The sequence below is a fragment of the Nymphaea colorata genome, chromosome 5 (assembly GCF_008831285.2).
Source record: "Nymphaea colorata isolate Beijing-Zhang1983 chromosome 5, ASM883128v2, whole genome shotgun sequence".
Lineage (NCBI taxonomy): Eukaryota > Viridiplantae > Streptophyta > Magnoliopsida > Nymphaeales > Nymphaeaceae > Nymphaea > Nymphaea colorata.
Genome location: NC_045142.1, coordinates 14,540,943 through 14,563,869, shown reverse-complemented (window position 1 = coordinate 14,563,869; position 22,927 = coordinate 14,540,943). Strand labels below are relative to the sequence as shown.

The window sequence follows — 22,927 nt, the reverse complement described above, 5'->3', positions numbered from 1 at the left end:
TTCCTGATCACTTGCACCTTTGAGCAGTCCAACAACCCCTAGCATAACAACTTATGGCATCAATGACTGCCTACGCCACCTTTTGGAACTTCCATTATCCCTCACAACCGACGGCTTCATCCATCTCAGCTCCACAATTTCCTTAATTACAACTGACAACATTTGCAAGCAACCTCATCTGAGTCTTTGGCTAAGACAAAATTCTTCCACCAATGCCAACCCAGCTAAGGCATCCTTGTCAATCCTAGTTGGCCATCCAGACAATCCTACAGTCAGGAAGCATGTTCCTATCATCCAACCTACACAATCTACCTGCCCGAAATTGGCCTTCAAAGGCCTTAGCTATGTCTTTATATCAGCATCCTTCTAAGCTAGGTTGATAACCTTACGCATTTCTCACTCTTTGTCTCCTTTCCTCTCTTTTGGTGGTTTCACCTAGCTGACTTCCCATTGGTTGATCCCCTCAGCCAAGATATGAGACCTTGCATCCTAATGAGGGTCCCATATGTGCATGAAGATGAAGATAAGAGAGCGATTTGAGCAATCTGATTATTTTCTTGAGGCATTTTTAGCCACTTTTTGGCCTTAGGTCGACTTCTTGGCCACCAATTTTCTAAGGCCATAACTTTCAACCCTCAACTCAAGTGAAGCCCAAACTTACATAGTTGCTCTTCAGAACTAAGGGTGCTTAACCTATATTTGGTGACTGAGAAACCTATCATGGATGAAGCTCTTGATTGTTACTTGTTAGCAACTACTAGTGGTTCTTTCTTATTTGTATAAACTGCAGTCAGAATCTTGAATGCTTGTTATGGATTGATCTTAAACTTCAAAAGCAAAAAGCTGGAATTCTAGTATTGAGGTTTAATCAGATTCTTGCAAATCGCAGAGTTCTTGGTACCATTGGTTCAATTGCCCCTTAGGTGTGGCTTCCTTGAGTGAGACTGTGAGAGAGAGAAAACACCTCACCGCTTTTCTCTCTTTTCAAAATGGTCAACAAAGAGGAAAAAGAGGAAAAATCCCCAACATGTTGGCAAAAGGGCCCTTCTCTATCCTATCCCTTTGACACATAGGCAAACACAAGATGGAAGGGCAAATGTTACTAATTTTACATTTCCTTTGATATTCCTAAGTCTACATGTCATGGGCCCTCCCCTTACTATCCCTTATAAATACAAGGATGGAATGGAAGGGAGTGTTACTTTTCTTTTATCTCCTTAACATGTAACGGAGATGGGCCCCCTTAATTTTGTGTTAGGAATATGGAACGAAGAAGGGTTTGACCTTCTCGTTTCTCATTTTATCTGCAGGTATTTCTTTGTTTCTCTTTTCGTGTGTTCGTTCTTTTATTTCTCCTTTCCACTACTTTCTTTTCCTTTTCTCTTTTTTATTTTAGAAAATACAGTTTTGAGGTTTCACGTGAATGTACACATATCAATGCCGCACCCTAAACATGCAGCTCCCCACGTCCAACATGATTTAAGATTTTATTGAGCCTAAACACCTATACTCTACCAGATAAAGTTACCATGTAGGCATGTACCTCAATTCTTCACTATATTGCCAAAAGCGCTCGACAGCTAAAGTGGTGAATTGAACAAAAGGCTAGATGGGACATGCACATTAAGGCACATCATAACACCTGCCCCCCAACCCAAAAGAAAAGACAACAAAACCAATAAATGGACCATTAAACATAGACTCAACAACAAAAACATAAACATTTTTCCATAGCAAAAATTTTGCATATCAACTTTCAACAGTAAAACATTCAAAATGAACAACAATATTAACACATTAAACGTTCATAACATGCTATCTTGTTGTAATGATATCCACAATCATCACCAGAAATCTTGTATATGCAGCAACTAAACAAAGGGCGTTAGATGACTGATATAGCAAGCTACCCTCTGTTAAAATATAAATCCTTTACCAGCACGTTGAAGAGGAGTCTCTTAGGATTCCACCTCCTTGTAGAATGTGTTAAGATATTTAATGTCCTTGTAACATATGAAGAGTCTCCTAGGATTCTATGTTGTAGTTAATATCCTTGTTATAAATAGAGGCCGTGCAAACCATTTTGACAAAGGCTTCTTCTCCTCAGTTTCTTTTTGTTCTCTCTCTCTCTCTCTCTCTCTCTCTCTCTCTCTCTCTCTCTCTCTCTCTCTCTCTTCCAGCGTGAGTATTGTTTTCTGGTTACAGATATTGGTGCTAGATTTCTATCATGGTATCAGAGCGCCATGTTACGTTATCTCTACCAAACGAAATGCCCAAACAGGTCTGATCTGGTTAGAACTCTTTTCTCATCTTGTCTCTATCCTGAATTTACCTTTCTCTTGCGCAATTGTTGTTCCTTTTTCTTCTTGCTTACCTAAGGACACATCTTGTTATATCGTGTCTTCTTTCCCTCTCATCTTTTACCTATATACCATTCCTTTCTGTTGTCATGGAAAACCTTTCGCATTCTGGCATGTCCTCAAGTTTTCTTCCTCACCTTATTAGCGAAAAACTCAACCATGAGAATTATCTGATCTGGAAAAGGCAAATCATGTCTTTCATAAGAAGTCAAGGCCTCTTTGGACATCTCGATGGTTCAACAAAGGCTCCACCAATATCCGTTTTATAGGAAATAAAAAATGAGGCAGGAGAAGTTATTGTTGTTCATGAAGACAGCAATCCTGAACATGCTATGTGGATGAGACGTGACCAAAGTCTGGTTGCATATATTTTGTCCACTTTATCTCAACAAGTGTTACTTTCAGTTTCTGATGATTGTACTACAGAAGAATTATGGGAAACCCTTGCTGATACCTTTTCCCAAATATCAGAAGCACGAATTATGTACTTAAAGAAAGAATTTCAGAATTTGAGCAAAGGTTCAACGTCTATCATGGATTATTTGGGGCGTATTAAGGCCGTCGCAGACCAACTTGCTGCCTCAGGGAATAACATTTCTGATAAGGAAAAGGTGCAGCAAACCTTGAATGGACTTGGGCATGATTATCATGTTTTTATTACAGCTCTTGAGGTCCTTCCTGTTCTACCTTCCTTCAACGAACTACAAGGTAAACTTCTCCAACACGAAATGAATATGAAAAGAGCCATGGGAACTCCAACCATGGTGGTCGTGGCATTCTACCAACACCACATAACCAAGGTATGTCTCCTTTGGATACTTCAAGAAAAATACCAATTTGTTTTCAGTGCAACAAGAAAGGGCACATGAAGGCACAATGTTGGTTTAATCCTCAAAATAAAAACAAAGGGGTAAGACATGATTATAAACAAGGGAGACAAAGTTTTAAATCCACCGCTGAAGATATGCAACAGCTATTGATGACCGCATTCTCAAAGTTGACTATAAAGCAAAATGAGCAGGGAGAATGGTTCTTGGATTCAGGTGCAGCTACTCATGTGACAGGAAATGCAGGTAAATTGACGAACTTATCCCCTCATTACGGTAGAAGTTGCATTATAACAGGTGATGGAAAATCTCATCCCATTACACATATTGGAAATGCACATATTCCATTGTCATCCTCGTCTCTATCACTGTCTAATGTTGTTCTTGCTCCCAATATCAAAAAGAACATCATATCCATTTCTAAACTCATTGATGATACAAGCTCTTCTGTTGAATTCACACCTTCTTTTGTCTATGTCAAGGACCTCCAAACGAAGAAAATGTTTGCTAGAGGGGAGCGTCAAGGGAATATGTACATCCTCAAGGAATGTCTACCCAAGGATTCATCCACTTTTGATATAGGATTGAAGACATTTTCTCTTTCTCATAATGCGTCATCAGTGCCAAGTTCTTGCCATTTTCAATCAAAAGTAAGGGGCCCTAACCAATTTTTGGAGTCTGATTTATGGCATAGTCGGCTAGGACACTGTGGTCAACATTTCATTGAAAAACTTGTCACAGATAGTCTCATTCCAAGATCAAGCTTACCTCTTACTTCAAGTGTCAAAAAATGTTCAAGTTGTGGACTTTGTAAGAGTCATGTTTTACCTTTCCATAATATAAATCAAAGGGCTTCCAAACCTTTTGAAATTATTTTTTCTGATGTATGGGGGTCAGCTCCTATTGATTTCATGTCTGGGTCAAGATATTATGTCTTATTCATTGACTCTTACTCACGTTTCACCTGGATTTACTTCATGAAACACAAATCAGAAGTACCCCACATATTTCAAAATTTCTATGCCATGATTCAAACTAAATTTTCATCCAATGTGGTGCATTTTCAATGTTATGGAGGGGGAGAATATTCCTCGCTTGATTTTATTGAATTTCTACGTGAAAAATGGATAACTAGACAAATTTCCTGCCCTTACACACCACAACAAAATGGTGTAGTTGGGCGGAAACATCGACATATAGTTGAAAGCGCCATGAGCATGATGCATGATACTAATATGCTCATTTCCTTGTGGACTGAAGCCTTCCATACTGCTGTATACATAATAAAATGTTTGCCTATGACACTCTTGATGTCTAAATCGCCATATTTTACACTCTTAGGCAAACAACCTGATTACAAGAACTTGAAGGTTTTTTGTTGTGTATGCTATGTTCACGTTGATGCTAACTTGAGGAACAAGTTTCAAGACAAAGCTATTCAATGTAGATTCGTTGGATATGCTGATGAATATAAAGGTTTTCGATGCTATGATCCAACAACTAAACGTATCAAAACTTCAAGAAATGTCATTTTTTATAAACATAGTTTTGATAATACAAATGAAATGCCTATGACCATTGAATCTTATGATCTGTGGACCAGTACACAGTTATTCAATGCAGATCCTGTTATAGAAAATGATGTGCCTCAAAATGAAGATCCAGAGAGAGCAATACAACCGTCGGATATGGCTCAAAGTGAAAATCAAGAAGATCCAACACAGTCATCGAGTCATCACGAAAGCAATAATGAAGAACAGAGCAACGATGCACATCGGTATTCGGGTCTTATCTACAGTCGATGACTAAGGGACAGAGATGCTCACAGTGAAGAAGACAACATGCCCCACCTTAGAAAATCCCAACGCATTCGTCATCCCATTCACAGGTGGGTTAGCTATGATTCTTTATCACTTGATTTTCAGTTATTCATGGCAAAAGTTGGCAAGGAGGAAGAACCTACTTCATTTGATCAAGCATCAAAATCACATCATTGGAGAAAGGCAATGAAAGAAGAAATGGATGCCTTGCATGAATGTGGAACATGGGAGATCATTCCGAGGCCACACGAAAAAAACGTAGTGGGCTCCAAATGGGTATACAAAATTAAATACAAACCTGACGGAAGCATAGAAAGACACAAAGCAAGGTTAGTAGCAAAAGGGTTTACACAACAATATGGAGAAGATTATGTTGAGACATTCAGCCCTGTGATCAAAATGGGAATAATTCGCGTGATTATATCATTGGCAGTTGAATATGGATTGAGACTACATCAAATGGACGTGAAGAATGTTTTTCTTCATGGTGATTTAAGGGAGGAAGTATATATGGAACAACCTGCAGGATACACGAAAGGAGACTCTCATGCATGGGTTTGCAAACTAAGAAAATCTATTTATGGACTTAAACAGGTCTCACGTTCGTGGCTTGACAGTTTCTCCTGCAAGATTCAAGAATGTGGTTTTCAGAGATGTCCTCTAGATCACTCTCTTTTCATTTATCGAAAGGAAAACATATTTACTTTACTTCTTATATATGTTGATGATATTGTTATCACAGACAATTCAAAAAAACACATAGAAGAAGCTAAAGTTTTGGTGATGCAAAACTTCAAAATGAAAGAGCTTGGTGATTTAAGATTCTTTCTTGGAGTGGAGATTGATAGAAACAATAATCGCCTCACATTGACACAACAGAAATACAAGTTGGATCTGCTGAAAAAGTCAGGTATGTCTGATTGTAAGCCTGTTGGAACTCCTAGTGTTCTAAATCAAAGACTAAGTGCTCAGGATGGGGAGTTATATGAAGATCCTACGCAATATCGAAGTATTGTTGGGGCACTTCAATATCTTACATTTACTAGACTAGATATTATATATGTTGTGAATCAAGTATCTCAATTTATGCATGCACCTAGAGATACTCACATGGATGCTGTCAAAAGAATATTAAGATATCTTAAAGGGACAGCAGGAGGTGGCTTAGTTTATGGTAAGAGTGAAAATATAACTACTGGACATCAACTTATGACATTCACAGATGCAGATTGGGCTGAAGATCCCGATCAAAGAAAGTCAATTTCTGGTTTTTGTATTTTCATTGGACGTAATCTTGTGTCTTGGAGTTGTCGAAAGCAAAAGGCAGTAGCAAGATCCAGCACTGAAGCTGAATACAGATGCATGGCTGCAGGTACTGCTGAAGTTACATGGGTTAGACATTTGCTAGAAGACATTGGAGAAAAGATTAAAACGTCAATGTTAATGTGCGATAATCAAAGCGCTATTAACATTGCCTTTAATCTCATACAACATGGTCGAACAAAGCACATTGAGATTGATCAACACTTTGTTAGACAAAAAGTGGAAGACAATGAGATTCAGCCTATTTATGTTCGTACAGATGAACAAGTTGCAGACTTATTTACAAAAGGATTAACAAAGGAACGATTCTGGTTTCTAAAAGGCAAGTTGTACATGGTGCAAAACCATGCACGACTTGAGGGAGGGTGTTAAAATATAAATCCTTCACTAGCACGTTGAAGAGGAGTCTCTTAGGATTCCACCTCCTTGTAGAATGTGTTAAGATATTTAATGTCCTTGTAACATGTGAAGAGTCTCCTAGGATTCTATGTTGTAGTTAATATCCTTGTTATATGTGAAGTCCCCTAGGATTCTATGTTGTAGTTAATATCCTTGTAATATGTGAAGTCTCTTAGGTTTCTGTGATGTAATTAATGTCCTTGGAGCTTGTGAAATCTCCTAGGATTCTAGATTGGAGACTCTTAGAATTCTGGAAATGGGATTATAAATAGAGGCCGTGCAAACCATTTTGGCTACGGCTTCTTCTCCTCAGTTTCTTCTTGTTTTCATTCTCTCTCTCTCTCTCTCTCTCTCTCTCTCTCTCTATCTATCTCTATCTTCCTGCGTGAGTACTGTTTTCTGGTTACAGATATTGGTGCTAGATTTCTATCACCCTCTAGGTCATTGGAGTCAGGAAACACACTAAGTTGCTCAGAGTTTGACATCACTCGACTCATAAAGGCTTCTAAACAAAAGTTTTTAAACTGAGATTAGTAAGCCTTCTATAGTATTGAAGAAAGAATATACAGAAAAAAAAGTGGTTTCTTAACAAACAAGGAAAGACAATAGAGGTTCAAAAAGGAAAAGAAAAATAAGCTAGTAGGGCCAACAAGTTAGAGGAGAGAATAAAAAGGCATTTAAACCAAGTTTTACGTCCGCAAACTAGACAGGCACACCTCGACACATCAGGTGACGAACTAGATTCAAGAGTTCTTCTGGCCCCCCATAACCACCAAGACTAGGTAACTAAGCTACCATAGAGAGCCTAGGAAGCCTAGATGGAAACCTAGGCAAGTGTTTGACTACATAGTTTCTCCAAACTTAATTACAAAACTGGATTTTTATTTCTACACAAGAGAAAAGAATTGCAACATCAGAAATCATAAAATATTTCACAAGGTTGTTTGACTGAATTGAGTGCTTTCAGTCAACAAAGAAATGTCAATTTTGCCAATCACGAATCCCAAATAAAGCAAAATGTAGAAACATACATACAGACCATGCATAATTGGAAGTGACTCAAGTTTTACCTGTGGTGTGATCTTTGTGTTATCTTCATTGTTATAATGCAAAAGTGATTTTCCACAAGGCCTTCCATTTTGATCATCTTCATGATTCTTACAAGCTGCTACTGACGATCCAACACACTGGTGGCTATTGACAACCGGAGCTGATCCTAAAGATAGAGTTCTACAGCTAGAGGGATCAATTCCATCATACATGGGATGAGACGCAATTCCAGTTTGCAATGGCATAGGGGCTGGCCCAAACTGGTGTATCTGAATAGAGGAATTTCCACCTGATGGTGCTTGAGGAGAAGGAAGACTGCTTTGGCGTTCCTGAACATTATTAGCTCCCATTTGTTGTACTTGGATGGAATTGTTTCTTGTTTGATGACCATCATGAAATAATGCCCCTGACTGTTGGATTTGATACGCAAACATGTCAGGCTGGTGCACCGGTGCAAAAGGAGGGGCTCCTAGATGAGCCTGAGAGCAGTTTGGTGCTACTCGTTGTGATTGAGATGGTGCCTCTCTTTTTTGGACCTGAGATAAAGAATCAGCAGTTTGCTCGATATCTGATAATGTTCCCCCTTTTTGTTGGGGAATTAAGTGAATCCTGGATGGTGGAGCCTGAAATGAAATATGTCCTTCCTCATTAACCTGACTCAAAACTGATTCTGATTGTGGAAGCTGGGATAAACCAGTCACCACTTGCTGGACCTGTGAAAATCCAGGATCTGTTTGTTCCACCTGATCTACTAGTTGACCTGTTTGTGGAACTTGAGGACGTTGCACTGTATGTGGAACCTGATGCAAAGAAATACCCAATTGTTGTGCCTGATTTGAAGTTGCCATTGCTTGATGAAACTGAGATAATGTGGGGGCCACTTGCTGGATATAGGATGAAGAAACCCCTGTTTGAGAATCCACTGAGGAAGAAAAATCATGTTTCTGGGCAGATGGAATAGGAGCCAAACTCGGACACGACCTCGGAGGAGGACCCACAGGAAGGACCGTCAAGAGTGGCATAGGCCTTGTGTACTGTGTAACATTAGTCTCAGGATTCCAGTAATAAAGATAACCAGTACTCCCATCAATAAGACCTCTCCAAGGCTTGGGAAGTGCAGGATCATCAGGCGCATATCGTGGACCTGAAGAATCCATGCCTGCAGTTTCCACACAATTAATTAATACTATTAAGTTACACAGAGCAAGAAGCCATAGTTGCATATAGCAATCCACTCATCATTTTTCCATAGATGAGATGGGGTGGCAAACACCAAAACACAGTCCTCAACTCCAAAATCACCTTAAACTGATGTTTGTATTTGAATTAACAGTCAAGCAAAACAGGATACATCTACTCAGAATGTTAAATGAAGATGACAATGAAATTGACAAAAGCTGTCAGTAGAGTGCATATATCTGAAAACAAAAGCAACCACCAGTTATAGCTGCAAATGGAATGCAAAAACTGCCACAAAATTTATGTGAGCTCTTTTCAGGAACTTGGAAAATTAGGAGTTCAAAAACTTGGGAACCTCTATTTTGGAACACATTTTAAAGCGGCTTCAAAAGTTATGGTGTCTTTGAATGGAGGAAAACAAAGGTCCAAGACAATCATTCTGTCGTCACAATACAATCCCCACCCAAACATGGTGGAGGGTGTCTCAAATTCCTATAGAGCATATTTGATCCCCAAAAGAAATTGACTAGGATGCCCCTCCTCTCCATGTCATAAAAACACAAAACTTTATGTCCATGATTTACTCTACAGGTTCGACACACATTGTCCAGCTTCCCTAGGTTTCAGTCAGACCCATGGGGAGGGGGATTCTAATTGAAAGCCTGAATTTCTTTTTCATGATTAATGAACCTAAAAAGGATTTGTGGGCAATCAAATACACCCTCAACAATGGAGAGTTCCCCTAAAAGTTCTGTGACAATCCGGGGAGTGCAACAGGAAAAGGGAAAGATAACATGTCAGACATGCTCCTCAACTAATTCAAACACACCACAGCTCTTGGTTAGCTACAAATGCACACCACAGCACACACATGAAAAAACCAAAATTATATATTTTCAAATTTTTGAGTTTCTGATATTCTACTGAGAAAAATAGCATTTCCAATTAATACTTGAGAAGAACCCGAACCCTGTTGATAATAAGTTAATAACCTAATAACGATATTTGTGACTATAATTCGGACAAACTAAAACTTTAGCTAGCCCATGTTCCAACCATGGTACCTAGAAGGTAGGACATAAATTGCACAAGAGAATCAGAAAAAGAACTTCGCCATTTGTTGGGACGATCTCAAACAAATATGTAGGCTCAAACTCCAAAGGCAAAAACTAGTGGCTAAACCAAAACCTAATTCCCAAATTCCAATATGGGCATGTACCGTCACATGACAAAAAAAAGTCCCATTTTACTGATCCTTCTCCTGCGTAGTCACAAAATTCTACACAAAATGCAGTGTGTTAAAGCAGCCAAGATTACCAGAGTCTTAAAAACTATACCGACTACAAAATGATTGTGCAACAGTGGCATCTCTGAGCCCATGTCTGAAGTAAAAAGATCCAACTCCAAGTTCAATCCAAACAGAAACACAAGTACGCATCACTACCATAATGAGCTACAAAGGGTAACCACCACCAAATCTGAAGGTACAAATCTAACGGCTCAAAAAATTTCGCACAATCAACTATCAATTTGGGTCTGCAAAACATCTTCGAGAATAGGACTTTAAATTTCTACCTAAACTAAGGTCAAAGTAGCTATAAGGTTCACCCAATGTTCCAAGGGTCAAAAGTACCGCACAGGACCGACATTGGACACGTCCTCTACGTTCAACGGAAATTCAAACGTTCTCTAAAATACGAACTTAAAAAAAATTGCCTAAGATTCTCAAAATTGTATAAGCTTTTGATTAATCCACAAACTAACAACTTAAGAATCAAGTAACTCCAACATAAGGACAAAACGAGAAGCACAAATTTCAGGCACATTTCCGATACAAAGTCCATAACCAAGCTCAAAAGGAGAAACAATAAAAACCCATGAATGAGAATGAAATGGACGATAAGGAGTACCGTTTTCGGTAAATTGCATGCATAAAAGATAAATATAAATGGAGAACACACAAAACTGCACTCGGCGGCTACAGGAACCCAGAAGAACGATGTCAATCACATCCAAATCTGTACTCAAGGATCGGTGAAAGAGCAAAGATGATCGTTATGGCGGAACCTGTGAAACCCTTCTTCATTTATTGCATGGAGAAAGACTCCGTTGCAAAAAGATGAAGAAGAAGACGGAAAATTACAAACAAAATGGCGCGATTTCGTCTCTATACATATATAAGAGAGGGAGAGAGATCAAGGCTGGACCAACCAGGGAATACAAAAGGTAGGGGGAGGGGGGCGTTTGTTTCACTTTGGTTTAATGGCGCGGTTTCATCCAACTCCTTAATGGTTCCTGTGGCATAAAAAGAACCCTAAGCCAAACAAACAGGACAGAAGAGAGAGAGAGAGAGAGAGAGAGCACCTGTTGCCCCCAAAGTGTTAAGACCGACGCAGAGTCCTCCGCTCAGAGAAGGAAAGAAAAAAACACAGAGAAGGAAAAGAGGTTCCGCGCGGGACGGATCCTCTGGCTCTTGAATCTCGTACCGTGGTTACGAGTGAAGGTGGCACGCGACGACACTCTACGAGGAAATGTAGTATGTGTTCGCAGTTCAACCCTCGAGGGGTTCCCTTGGCCGGAAACGGTGGATGAATCGTGGGGATGATTTCCTTCCTAAAAAACTCCTAGCGCCTTGTTTTAACAAATGTATAAACCAATTTTGACTTTACTTCTTTTCGCATTGTATTCGGAAATATCATAGATCGAGATCTTTGTGACCGACCGAACAAGGATTTGTTTCTAATGAATTTTATTTAATTTGAAAATATTGTTTTGAATCAATAGACTAGCTCATGTGTAGCCGTCAATTTCTTGTTCTATAAAAGAAAATGCATTAATATGAAAATTGAAGCATAGGGAGAAGCATCATGAAGCGCCAAAAGGCCTAATATGTGTAGAGAATAAAAGGAAAAGTGAGGGTTTCGGCTCTCAACTAAGCATAATGAAGCTCCAAAAGCAGGCCTAATACGTGTAGAAAATAAAATAAAAGGAAAAGTGAGGGTTTCGGCTCTCAACTAGGCTGTAAGTCTTCTTACTCACCTGAAATCAACATATTTGATGAAACCCTATGTTGTCGGGCTCAAACACTCCCACCCATAATGGTACATTGCACTCCTACAACTGAGGGCCATTTGATTAAGAATGTCTCATTAAAAAAAAAATGAGATTGGTGTCCCATGTGGGCATGCGATGAAGCGCCATAGCAAACAACCAGTGAGATGTCTACATGACACACCAAATCGCATTCTTTTTCTAATGAGGCATTCTTGTTTGCTTGATTGATTTGTCGATCAGTGCAAATATCCTGAATTTTATTTGGGTTTTCGTCTATTTAGTTGCACTAATAGGTTTACCCCTAACATGTACCTACAATAGAATTAACATCGTTAATTTTAGTTTAAATTGCATACACAGTGTTCTATAAGAAAATATATTGCATTATTGTAACACATGCTCCAAAAAACCATGTTTTTGTTTTAAGAAACATAATACAATTGTGTATGGAATTAAATTATTGAACCTTGAAATGACGTTCATAATTATTTCATATTTCTTCAAGCAAGAGCACGATATTTTTTAACATAGAAGGTTGTCCCCCCCTGACATGCAACTTCATGCTAGGGGTCCCCATTTGTGAAACCTTCATCTCTAGACCCTCCCTCATAGAAAGCTCATCAATAAGGCCCTCAAGTTCTCACTGAATTCAAAAAATCATCCACGCAGGAGTATCTCAAACAATCATGTAGGTTTACACTATTATGGCGTTCACTATCACTTGTCGCTCTTGGCTGCCTCCATTATTGGGGCATGTCTCATCCGTTTTAAAAAAGCCTTCTCATCACTCATTTATTCTCTTTGTTACAGTGAACTTTATTTTGGTTGTCCTATAATATTCGTCTAATTTTGGTATAGTACCTTTGTTTTTTTTATGCTAACTCAAAAATTTGATGTTCCTTGAATTCAGTTGGTTATTGCAACAAATCAAATAAATGGTTAGACTATGTAGAAAACCACTTGAGTGCATCCATGTCCAATGTTGTATCTGAAGTAATTAGAAGCATTTAATTTTGCTATAATGACTTTGACTAAATCGCTCAAGGAACTTCATGTTTAACCTAATTTGGTATGATTAGCAGCAAATTGCTAGACAATACGTAAATCACCATATACATTAAATCCATTTTTACATCAATTGCTTCGAGAGAACATCACTATCACCTAATGTCACAATTGGCATGTATATTTGCAATTAAATGTTCATATTGTGCAGATTCACATGACTCCAATAAAAATAATACCAAACTGCTATACCCTTGAATCCAGTCAAATAGCTTCAAGGCCACTTGTATGGTATGATGACACGAAAACAGAAGATATTAATGAGAAACTTTACAGAGTTGAGATTGACACTACAGGAATTGAAAAGGCAAGCATTGAAGAAGAGGGTTAAAATAGTTTTGATTGAGATGTGAAGATTGAAGAAGTGAGGATTGATAAAGAGATGATGGAAAAAAACACGGTTGACAGTAGAGATGAAGAAAAGGAGCAAGTAGGGAACCTGACAAAAGTGGGGAAGAAATAATAGGAAGTTAAGAGGAGGAAAATAGAGTGTATAGAAGCAATAGGAAAGAAGAAAAGCTGATAAGTGCAGGTGTTGTAAACTGAGAGGAAGTAAGAGGAAGCTGAGAGGCGACAAGTAAGGAGAATGCAAACAAAGAGAAGGAAAAGAAGAAGGATAGGACTCAAGAGGAGTTGAGAGTGGAAGAGTGATGATGGAACTTGAGAGAGAAGAGAGAGATTCAGTGAGAAAATATTAAGGTGTTGATAGGAGAGAAGAAGAAGAAGAAGAGGTGGTTGTAGAGAGAGAGAGAGATAAAATGGGCATGAAGAAAGGAGAGGAGGAGGGGGGAGGGGATACAAGAAGACATACGGATGAGAGGATGGATCAAATATAAACAAGATCCATGGTAAGTTATTTTTTATATGTGTGTCTAAAACAATTTTACTTTCATTCTTATATATACACACAACAATTTGATGACAATTGACAAATAAGAGAAGCATTGCTTTACTAAATTACTCAATTATCTATGTAGGTACTATATGGTGAATTGGAGTGGAGAATGAAAGAAGTATTATTACATGCTATAGGAAAAACAAGGGTTTCACAACATAAAAATTTTAGCACAACAATTCCCAACAAATATAGGACCAAAAAGTGATCTATCCAATAGATCTAATAGATATAAATAGACGGGGATTTTTTTATTGAATAGGTAAATGTAATGATTTAGTATGAAAATTTCAAAGAGGTGTAAATAGAAATTATTGTGTTATTTCACAAGTAAAATGTTTTGGTGTTATCACCCTAAATTTTTCCAAAATACTGTATTTCATGTATTCAAAAAAGACTTTAGTTATTTCAACCATTTTTACAGTGATTTGGATCTAATTTTGGACCTTGGGCCCAAGCTCACCCTGAAACAAACTTCTAGATCCATATCCATATTCAAATCTCGACCCTAGACCCAAGACAGATTTCTAGATCCATATCCAAATCCAATTCTCAATCCTAAATCTAAAATAGACCTTTAGATCCATGTCTGAATTCAAATCACAACCCAAAATCTAAAACAAACCTTTAGATCCATATCTAGGTCCAAATGCAAGATTTAGATCCAAAATCAAACTTTAGATCATGATTTGGACCAAAATCCAAGTCCTAGATCCAAAATGTCCATAATTGAGCTCGACAAGCGAAATCGAGTCCAAATTAGGAAAATAGATCCATAAAGCCACGCCTGGATTCAAATTAGATCCAAAACCAAAGTTTGGATCAAAATCAAGAATTTCAACCCAAAACCCAAGATCAAGGCCAAAATAACAATGCCCGACACTATTTAGCGCCACGTGTGCACAAACCTCCATTTTGTTTTTCATCCCAACCTTACGCCGAACCTTTTAAAAATATGTGTTGAGCCTAAAACACTCATCTAACCCTTGAGTCGAGCCTTGGGCATCAAGGAGAATGCTTTTACGACCAAACAAGCCCAAAACCACCTAAAACAAGCCCGGAACAACCCAAAATGAAACCGGACCTATTTTAACAAAAGGCTATTTTACCCTTCAAAATTTTACTCTTAAAAAAATTAATTTTTTTAGTTGAGACCCATCTTGGGAGGTCGGGGAGGCAAAAGCCACCCTTATTGGGTCATTTTTGAGCCAATAAGGGGGCATTTTGCCCCACTGAAAAAAGTGCCCAAATGCAAGCCCGAAAAGGCTGTCGGGCCAGCCCGAGACCTGACCCGTTTCTAACCGGGCCGGGCTTTTGTATTATCGGGCCTTGGGCTTTATTGTATGCCCGAGGAGGCCCGGCCCGACCCGATTATCGCCAGGCCGGCTTTTTCCTGTATTTTGTCAAGGGCTTAATGTGTTGCTTTTTTTTTCCTTTGTGTAGTTACCCCCAAAGGATGTGTCAAATGAGAAACCATACATCGTAGCTTCCAAAACATCTGAACAAGCACCACAGGAAGCCGTTCTTCCAGCAGCAAGTGCTGATTTTGATCATGTGGCACTGCGGAGTGCTTCAGATGCAAAGCCTGATTTCTTGGCCATGGGTGCGGCCATGCAATAAATCCACGACTTTGCTCTCCTTAAAGACACTGTACCACTCTCTAGGACGGCAAATGCCATTCTTCAAAGGGCTTTTTCCCTTTCTCTATTATCTAGATCGCTCACAAACCCTAACTCCTCTTGCCGCGCTCTCCCTTTTTATGGCAGAGACGATGGGTGATGGGTTTTTTTGGCAGAGATGATGGGCGACGGGGGGAGTGAGGACCGGAGGAGGCGTTCGCCGACGGGGACAATGAAGCATTCACTCTCGCAGAGCCGAACGACAGTCGGCGAGGTCAAGGCCATAGGGGATGATTCAAAGGAAGTTATGAAACCAGAACCATTCATTATATATATATATATATATATATATATATATAAAAGTTACCGAGATTGTTGGGCCGTTGACAATCACTGGATCAAAGCCTGGGCCCGACCCGTTAAGTATCGGGCCGGGCTGAGCCCAATAAAATCAGCCCGTTAAGAAATTTTTCAGGGCCCTGGCCCGGGCCCGGGCCCGGCCCGAGTCGGGCAGGGTACTGGGTACCCGGTGCCCTGGCTGAGCGTGATAACACCAGTTGCTGCCGCTAGACACGCGGGTGCCCTGGCATGGCCGAAACGGGGCTTGCACCTTGCACAAGGGTGGTTTTGACTTGGTTAGGGGGCATTTACCCTGCCAACACCTGCAAACAGTCCCTTCCAACACCCCCTAAAGAGTGTTTGCAGGGGTAAGGGCCAATCCCCTTGGCTCAAGGCTTACTTAAGAAAGACAATTAAAAATAACTAAAATTCACATAAAAATCTCATTAAATTTTAAAAAACTCAAATTTTGAGTTTTGGCTTCAAAACTCTCTATAAATACCCCTCAAATCTTCTCTCTTGAGTATGAGCTAACCCTAAGAGAATTTCTAAAACTTTTCCGTTTGAGATTTTGAGAGTTCTTCTCTTAGCACTCTTCAATTCTCTTCTTCTCTTTCTCTTTCTCTTCTTCTTCATCTGCAACCTTGGGTGTAAGCTTCTTCCTTAACCTCAACACCTCATAGGCTCATTTGGAAGGCTTTGGGATCATCCGGAGAAGAAGATAGTCTTTTCAAGCATTCTAATTAGAGGTATGTAGTCAATATCCCAATCATTTTTTTTCTCTCTCCCCCTTTCATCTTCATATGGTCATACAAGATAGCTCATAAATCTTCTTGAGTACAAGGGAGTATGAGCAAGGTGAAATAAAATTTTATTTTTCTTTCTAAGCTCGAAATATATTTCTTTCTTCTATTTGCTCAATGAATGTGTGCATTATTCATGTTTGAGATAATATTAATGCATAGTCAAATGATTTTCCATTTAATATGAACGGTAATACAAGTGCTTGAGTTGAGTTTTTGTTAATTTTTGAGGTTGAAATTTGTCCAACTCAAAGAAAACATTTACGAATGTGTACATGTTAAAATACATCATCATGACATTCTTACATTTAGTATTTCCCTTAATCATCCGACTAGAGATCCAAATGAAATCTTTTATGCGTTATTAATTTTCCATTTCATGTATGTTTGATTTTCTCTCATATCCAATTGTGGGAGAAATAAATTTTCTTGTAATAGATAAAATAATTAGTATTTTACATGATTATATGAAAATATTTGATTATGTTTTTAAAAGAATTTAAAAAGTAAGAATATTCTTTAATGAGGTCTTGGAAACTTAGCCTAGGCTCTTGCATAAGCCCAAGTTTCACTTCAGTCTACATAGAAAAATAAAAGTTGAAATTGCTTCAGGTTATCTCTTGATTTTAATTTTCATATATAGCGCATATACACATATATATACATATATATGTACATGAATATCTTTCTTTATATTTTTCTCTTTGAATTAACATCTTCATAAATATATATATATATATATATATATATATATAATATTATATTCCACTCTCTCTCTAGAATCTGCTTCTTCTCTCTCTCTCTCTTTTTAAAATCTTTCTTTCTTTACAAAATCTCTTTCTTTTTCTCTCTATTTCTTTTGACTTAAAATCATTTTTATAAATGATCACATATGTAAGTGCATATATGTATGTACATACACATACATATATAATTTTCTCTAAATTCATTTCTTCTTTTCTCTTTATTTCATTCATTCAAATATCACTTTTCTAAGACTTAAAATTTTAATTTTTATTTATCAATTTTATTAAGACCAAAACTCAAGTAATGACCCAATATTAAAATCATGCTTAATAGTCTACAACTTCATCCCACTTCTAAAATCTTTTCTTTTTTTACAAGAATATTTATAACAAATATACAAACAAATGTAAAAAATTTAGATGTATATGATAGTATGAATGCTTTTAGATGAATGATATGATAGAAATAAACAATTTATTTTCAGTTATATAGAATCAATGCATTCATGCATTCACAATCACTTGTGAAATTTATGAATAATCAAAATCACTTTTCTAAAAGAACTTAAGTAAGATAAGATGAAGCTCTAGCCAAGTAGTAACCGAATTAAAGCAAATCCTAAATCAACTTAAAATCTTAAGGAAACACTGAATTGATTCCAAAGAAATCTTCAAAATATCGACACTGGTTTTCAAATATTTTTAAATAATATTTGCAAAGATTTCTTGATTCACAAGTCTCTTAAATCAAAAAGTTTATTTTGTCAAATAATACTTCAAAATTTTCTCATCTGAAAGTGTTTGAAATACAAATCTTCAACATTATTTTCAAACACCATACCACATTTAGGATAAAGAAGATATTTAAGCAGACCTGGGCACCGAGTTGGGCCACCGACGAGTACCCGGTACCCAGCCCGGCCCGATAACTTTTAAATAATATTTTTATTATTAATAATATATGTTTTATTCTTAAAACTATTTTTTATATTTAAAAAATTATTTTGTATTTCAAAATAATTTTTTATTGTAATCAAACTGGGTCGGGCTCAAGTTTCAGACATCGGCCCAACTTGATGCCTAGGTCTATATTTAAGTAAAAACGAAATACATCAAGAATAAGCATAGCCATTGGATTAGTTACTCTAGTAAAGACTCCGAGAATGACCAGTCCTTGTATTGATGGATAAGTCTCTTTCTCTCTTTTTTCAAAACAAAATCTTGTTTTTTTGAAGCACTTCAAAAACTAAAATAAATTTTAAGATGCAAACATTTGGGCACTCAGTTCTTTATTGGTAAGGTAGTTGAACATCATCTAAAAAAAGTTACGGAGGAAGATGCATTCACTGGGTTCTAAAAACAATCATTGCAAAGTCTGTTGGATGACATTGAATGCACGGCCAAGAAGTTGAACTCACAAACTAATACCTTCCATATCTTAAAAACCCCATGATTTTAAACGATTGTAGAAATTACAAATATGAAGGCCCGTAGAAAATCCATGCATGGAATACCAACATGTAATAGAAGCAACAAGTATAGCCCCATGGGTGTGGCAATGAAAGAATGAAAGTAATTGTATTTTTGGTCGAGGTAATTCCACATGATGATGGTTTTGCAATAGAAATAGAAATTGCTTGGGTGGCATTGATGTCTTGTCAATGATAGCTAATCAGGAGCTTAGCAATTTTCTTTTTTATTTTTTAGGTTTGTGTGGGTGGCAATTATGACATTCAAAAAAGTCTAAAGATAGATATAGTTCATCAAAGATGTAGAACGAGTGGATTTCTATGATTGAGATGCTACTATGCTAGCCTACCCCAGTTGTTATGACCCTAATTTTTTTCAAAAAGATTCACCCAAATGAAATTCTCAGTCATTTAGATTTAAATTTTTAGACCTTACTCCCATTTCTAGACCCAAAAGAAGTTCGTGACTATTCGATCCAAAGTGAATCTCTAAACCCATGTCCAAACCCAAATACAAAACTCAACTTCAAAACCTAACTTTAAACGTGAAATTCAAATCTAAAATCCAACTCTCAGATCTGAATTAGATCTAAAGCCCAAATTTAGATCCAAGTCGAGAATTTCAAATTCAAAATCCAAAACTGAGATCAAAACAACAAAATTTGATGCTATTGGGCGCCGCCTGCACGTGCACAGACCTTCCCTTTGTTTTATGTTTCATTTTCATGCCAAGATGTGTTTTTGAGCTTAAACCACTCACTAGAACGTGTCAGCGACCAATTGAACCCAATCTGGATTTAAAATGAGGCCACAGTCACTCAAAATGGAGTCGGCCACCCATTTGTAAAAAAAACCATTTTTATACACATTTTAAATAAAAAATGGTTTTATGCTTCTTATATAAACATCCCTTTGTTTATTTATTTATTCATTTTATTTTATTTATTATGTTTTGTTTTTTTAATGCAGGCACGCGTCGCATGATGAGCTTGCGTGCGGTGCATGCCCCATTTTCATGCTAAAACTGCTCCTTGGGGTGATTTTGGCTCTATTGGGTGGGCATTAGCCCTGCCCACACCCCAAAGGGGTATTTGCAAGGCTAATGGCCAATCCCACTTGGTCAAAACCAATTTTAAAAAGAATACGAGAAATTCGAAGAAAATCTTGTTAAATTAAAAAAATTCAAATTTTGAGTTTGGGCTCTAAAACTTTTTATAAATACCCCCACAATCTTCTCTCTTGGGCATTAGCTAACCCTTGGAGAACCTCTAATACTTTTTCACTTGAAAATCTAGAGTTTTCTTTAGCTCTTTCTTTCCATTTCTCTATTCTTCTCTTCTTCATCTCCAACCTTGGGTGCAAGCTTCTTCAAATTCAAGCTCTTCAAGGGAGCATAAGAAGAACTTTTTGAGGAACACCTTTATAATCTTGGAACTTCACCCAAGGCGACCTTAGGATCATCATCTTGGAGCTTCATTCCTCATATCATCTATATTTGAGGTATGTAGACCCTCTCTTGTTTTCATTTCCTCTTGCCACCTTCCCATAGCTGAGCAATAAAGCTTTAAAGATTTCCTATCTGAAATCAAGAGCTACTCTTGAGTATACCAGGAGTATGAGCAAGGCAAAATAAATTCCAGTTTTTCATTTATTTTCAAAAATATGCTTGTTATATTGCTTTACTCATTGTTTAAACTTGAGAAGATGCTTATGCATGGTGTATTAATTTTTTTTAATTAATGATCAAATTTACAACGAGAACGAGTGTTTGGGTTGGGATCTTTTCATTATTATGTTGATTTTTCGAGGCTGGGATTTGCCCAATCCAGGAAAGCTCTTCACGAATATATACTTGTTAGAATGCATCTTCATGTTATTCTCACATTTAGTTTCTCTCTTAATCATCCGATTAGGAACCCTGATAAGTGCTTTATTACGTTTCCTGATTTTCTTCCATACCTAATTGTGGGAGAAATAAATTCTCTTGTAATAAACGAAATAATTATGGTTTATGTTTATCTAGAAAAATATTTGGAATCATGTTTTTCTAAAAATTTTCCAAAGCAAGAACTTCTTTAATGAGACTTTGGAGACTTAACCTAAGCTCTGCATGAGCCCAAGTTCTTCCGGCCTACATGAAAAATCAAAGTTGGATATTTTCAAGTTATATCTTCATTTCAATTCTCATGAAGACATATATGTATATGTGTACATAACTATCTCTCTTTGTCCTTCTCTCTTTATGATTGAACATATTCTTTTATGAATATATATATATATATATATATATATATATATATATATATATATATATATATACCATCACTAAAAACTTGTTCTTCTCTCTCTTTCTAAAATCTTCTTCTCACTCTAAATTCGATTTAATACTTCCTTTTCACAAGCTTTCATATATGTGTGTGTGTGTATATATATATATATATATACCTCTCTTCTTTTCTTTTTAAAAATATTTTATTTTGTAATTTTAAAATATCTTTCTCTCTCTCTTTTCCCCTATTCATCCCAGATTAAAGTACTTTCTCTTTTCCATTCTTTTGGATATCTTTCTCCCAAGATTGAAAGTTTTAATTTCTTATTTGTCAACTTCACTAAGACCATAATTCAAGTAATGGCCCAATATTGGAATTATGCTTGATGGTCCACAACCCCATAACATTTTCAAAATTTTTTCTCCTTTCATAAAAATACTTATGACAATTATAAGAATGAGAAACTTAGATGTGTATGATAGTAGGAAAGCTTTTAGATAAATGATATGGTAGGAATGAATGATTTCCTTCTAACCATGTAAGTTCAATGCATTCATATATCAACATTTACTTAACATCATGAATGATCACAAACACCTCTCTAAAAAAACTTAAGTAAGATGAGATGGAGCTCTAAATAGGTAGTAACCGAATTAGAGAAAAATCTCAAACCTACTTAAACTCTTAAGAGAATACTAAAGTGACTTACCCTTAGTTGTCTAAAAAAGAATCTATGCTAGTACCAAGTCATTTAGCTAAAGTATATAAACATAACTTGGCATTGGATTATCGTGATGCAAAGTCATCACAATTATGTCTCTATACCCCTTTTTCTTCAAATTGTTTCACATGATAGAAGTATATAGAGTGTTGGATGTGCATAAAACCTTATGTGATGATTTACAACCTTATTATATACCTCTACCTCATATCATCCTTGTCAGCTTTATCAATCTTTCCCACTAATTTAATCTCTATCTTTTAGAGTCATCATTCAAGATGTATTCTTTCCATCGTGGTGTTACCTTCCTTTATGATCACATCTTCTTCGAGGATGGACCCGAATAGTCTACTTATATTTCTCTTGAGTACAAAACTTTGGCTCCTGAATGGTATCAGTCTTGGCATTCTACCTTCTCTCATATGTTTCCATATTACTTTGAAGAATGTGGTTTAGAGACAGTCACAGCTGGAAGAATGTAATCCGTGGATGGGAATTTGGTGCATGCATGCTGAGCAATGAAAACCAATGACCTCATCTTTTTGGTTTCAATGGAGAGAAATGACAATATTAGTAGATGAATTTGCTGAGATATTGGACCTCCCTACTCCAACTTGTGACCCAAATGACTCATTGGAGAACTAGTTCCTCACAAACCCAACTAAGGTTAATGCAAATGACCTTATAGCTAACTTTACGGGATGAAGAATTTGGCCCCTAGTAGAAAACCACGAAAGTCAAAGCATCAACCTAAAAAATCTGTATAAAGAATTTGGAGCTTGTGTTGAACCTTCCACCTTATCTCGAAAAGTCATAGGAAAAATTAAACATTATATGATGCTTTGCATAGTGGGAATGACTCTTTTCACCAATAGAACTGACCTCCTAGATGTTCATATCACCCAAGTTTTCTGGATATAGGTAGCGGGACCCGACACTTATCAGTGGCAATTAAAATCTTGGCTTTCCTTTAACAAGAACTCACCGG

The 22,927-nt window shown here is 37.1% G+C and overlaps 1 protein-coding gene across 4 annotated transcripts in view; it reads right to left on the bottom strand.

Annotated features, from left to right (window-relative positions):
• Positions 1 to 11,569, bottom strand: part of LOC116254123 (ATP-dependent RNA helicase-like protein DB10) — a 32,839-nt gene extending 21,270 nt beyond the window's left edge. The window contains exons 1-3 of one of the 4 annotated variants that reach the window (XM_031629242.2): positions 11,323 to 11,568; positions 11,170 to 11,253; positions 7,800 to 8,938 (exon numbers count right to left, since the gene is read on the bottom strand). In XM_031629242.2, coding sequence (XP_031485102.1) covers positions 7,800 to 8,936 — 1,137 coding nt within the window. In that variant the 5' untranslated portion in view covers positions 8,937 to 8,938; positions 11,170 to 11,253; positions 11,323 to 11,568. Of the gene's footprint in view, positions 1 to 7,799; positions 8,939 to 11,169; positions 11,254 to 11,322 lie in introns of all 4 variants that reach the window. The other 3 variants (XM_050077892.1, XM_050077893.1, XM_031629241.2) reach the window with 3 other exon arrangements.
• Between the last annotated feature and the right edge of the window lie 11,358 nt (positions 11,570 to 22,927).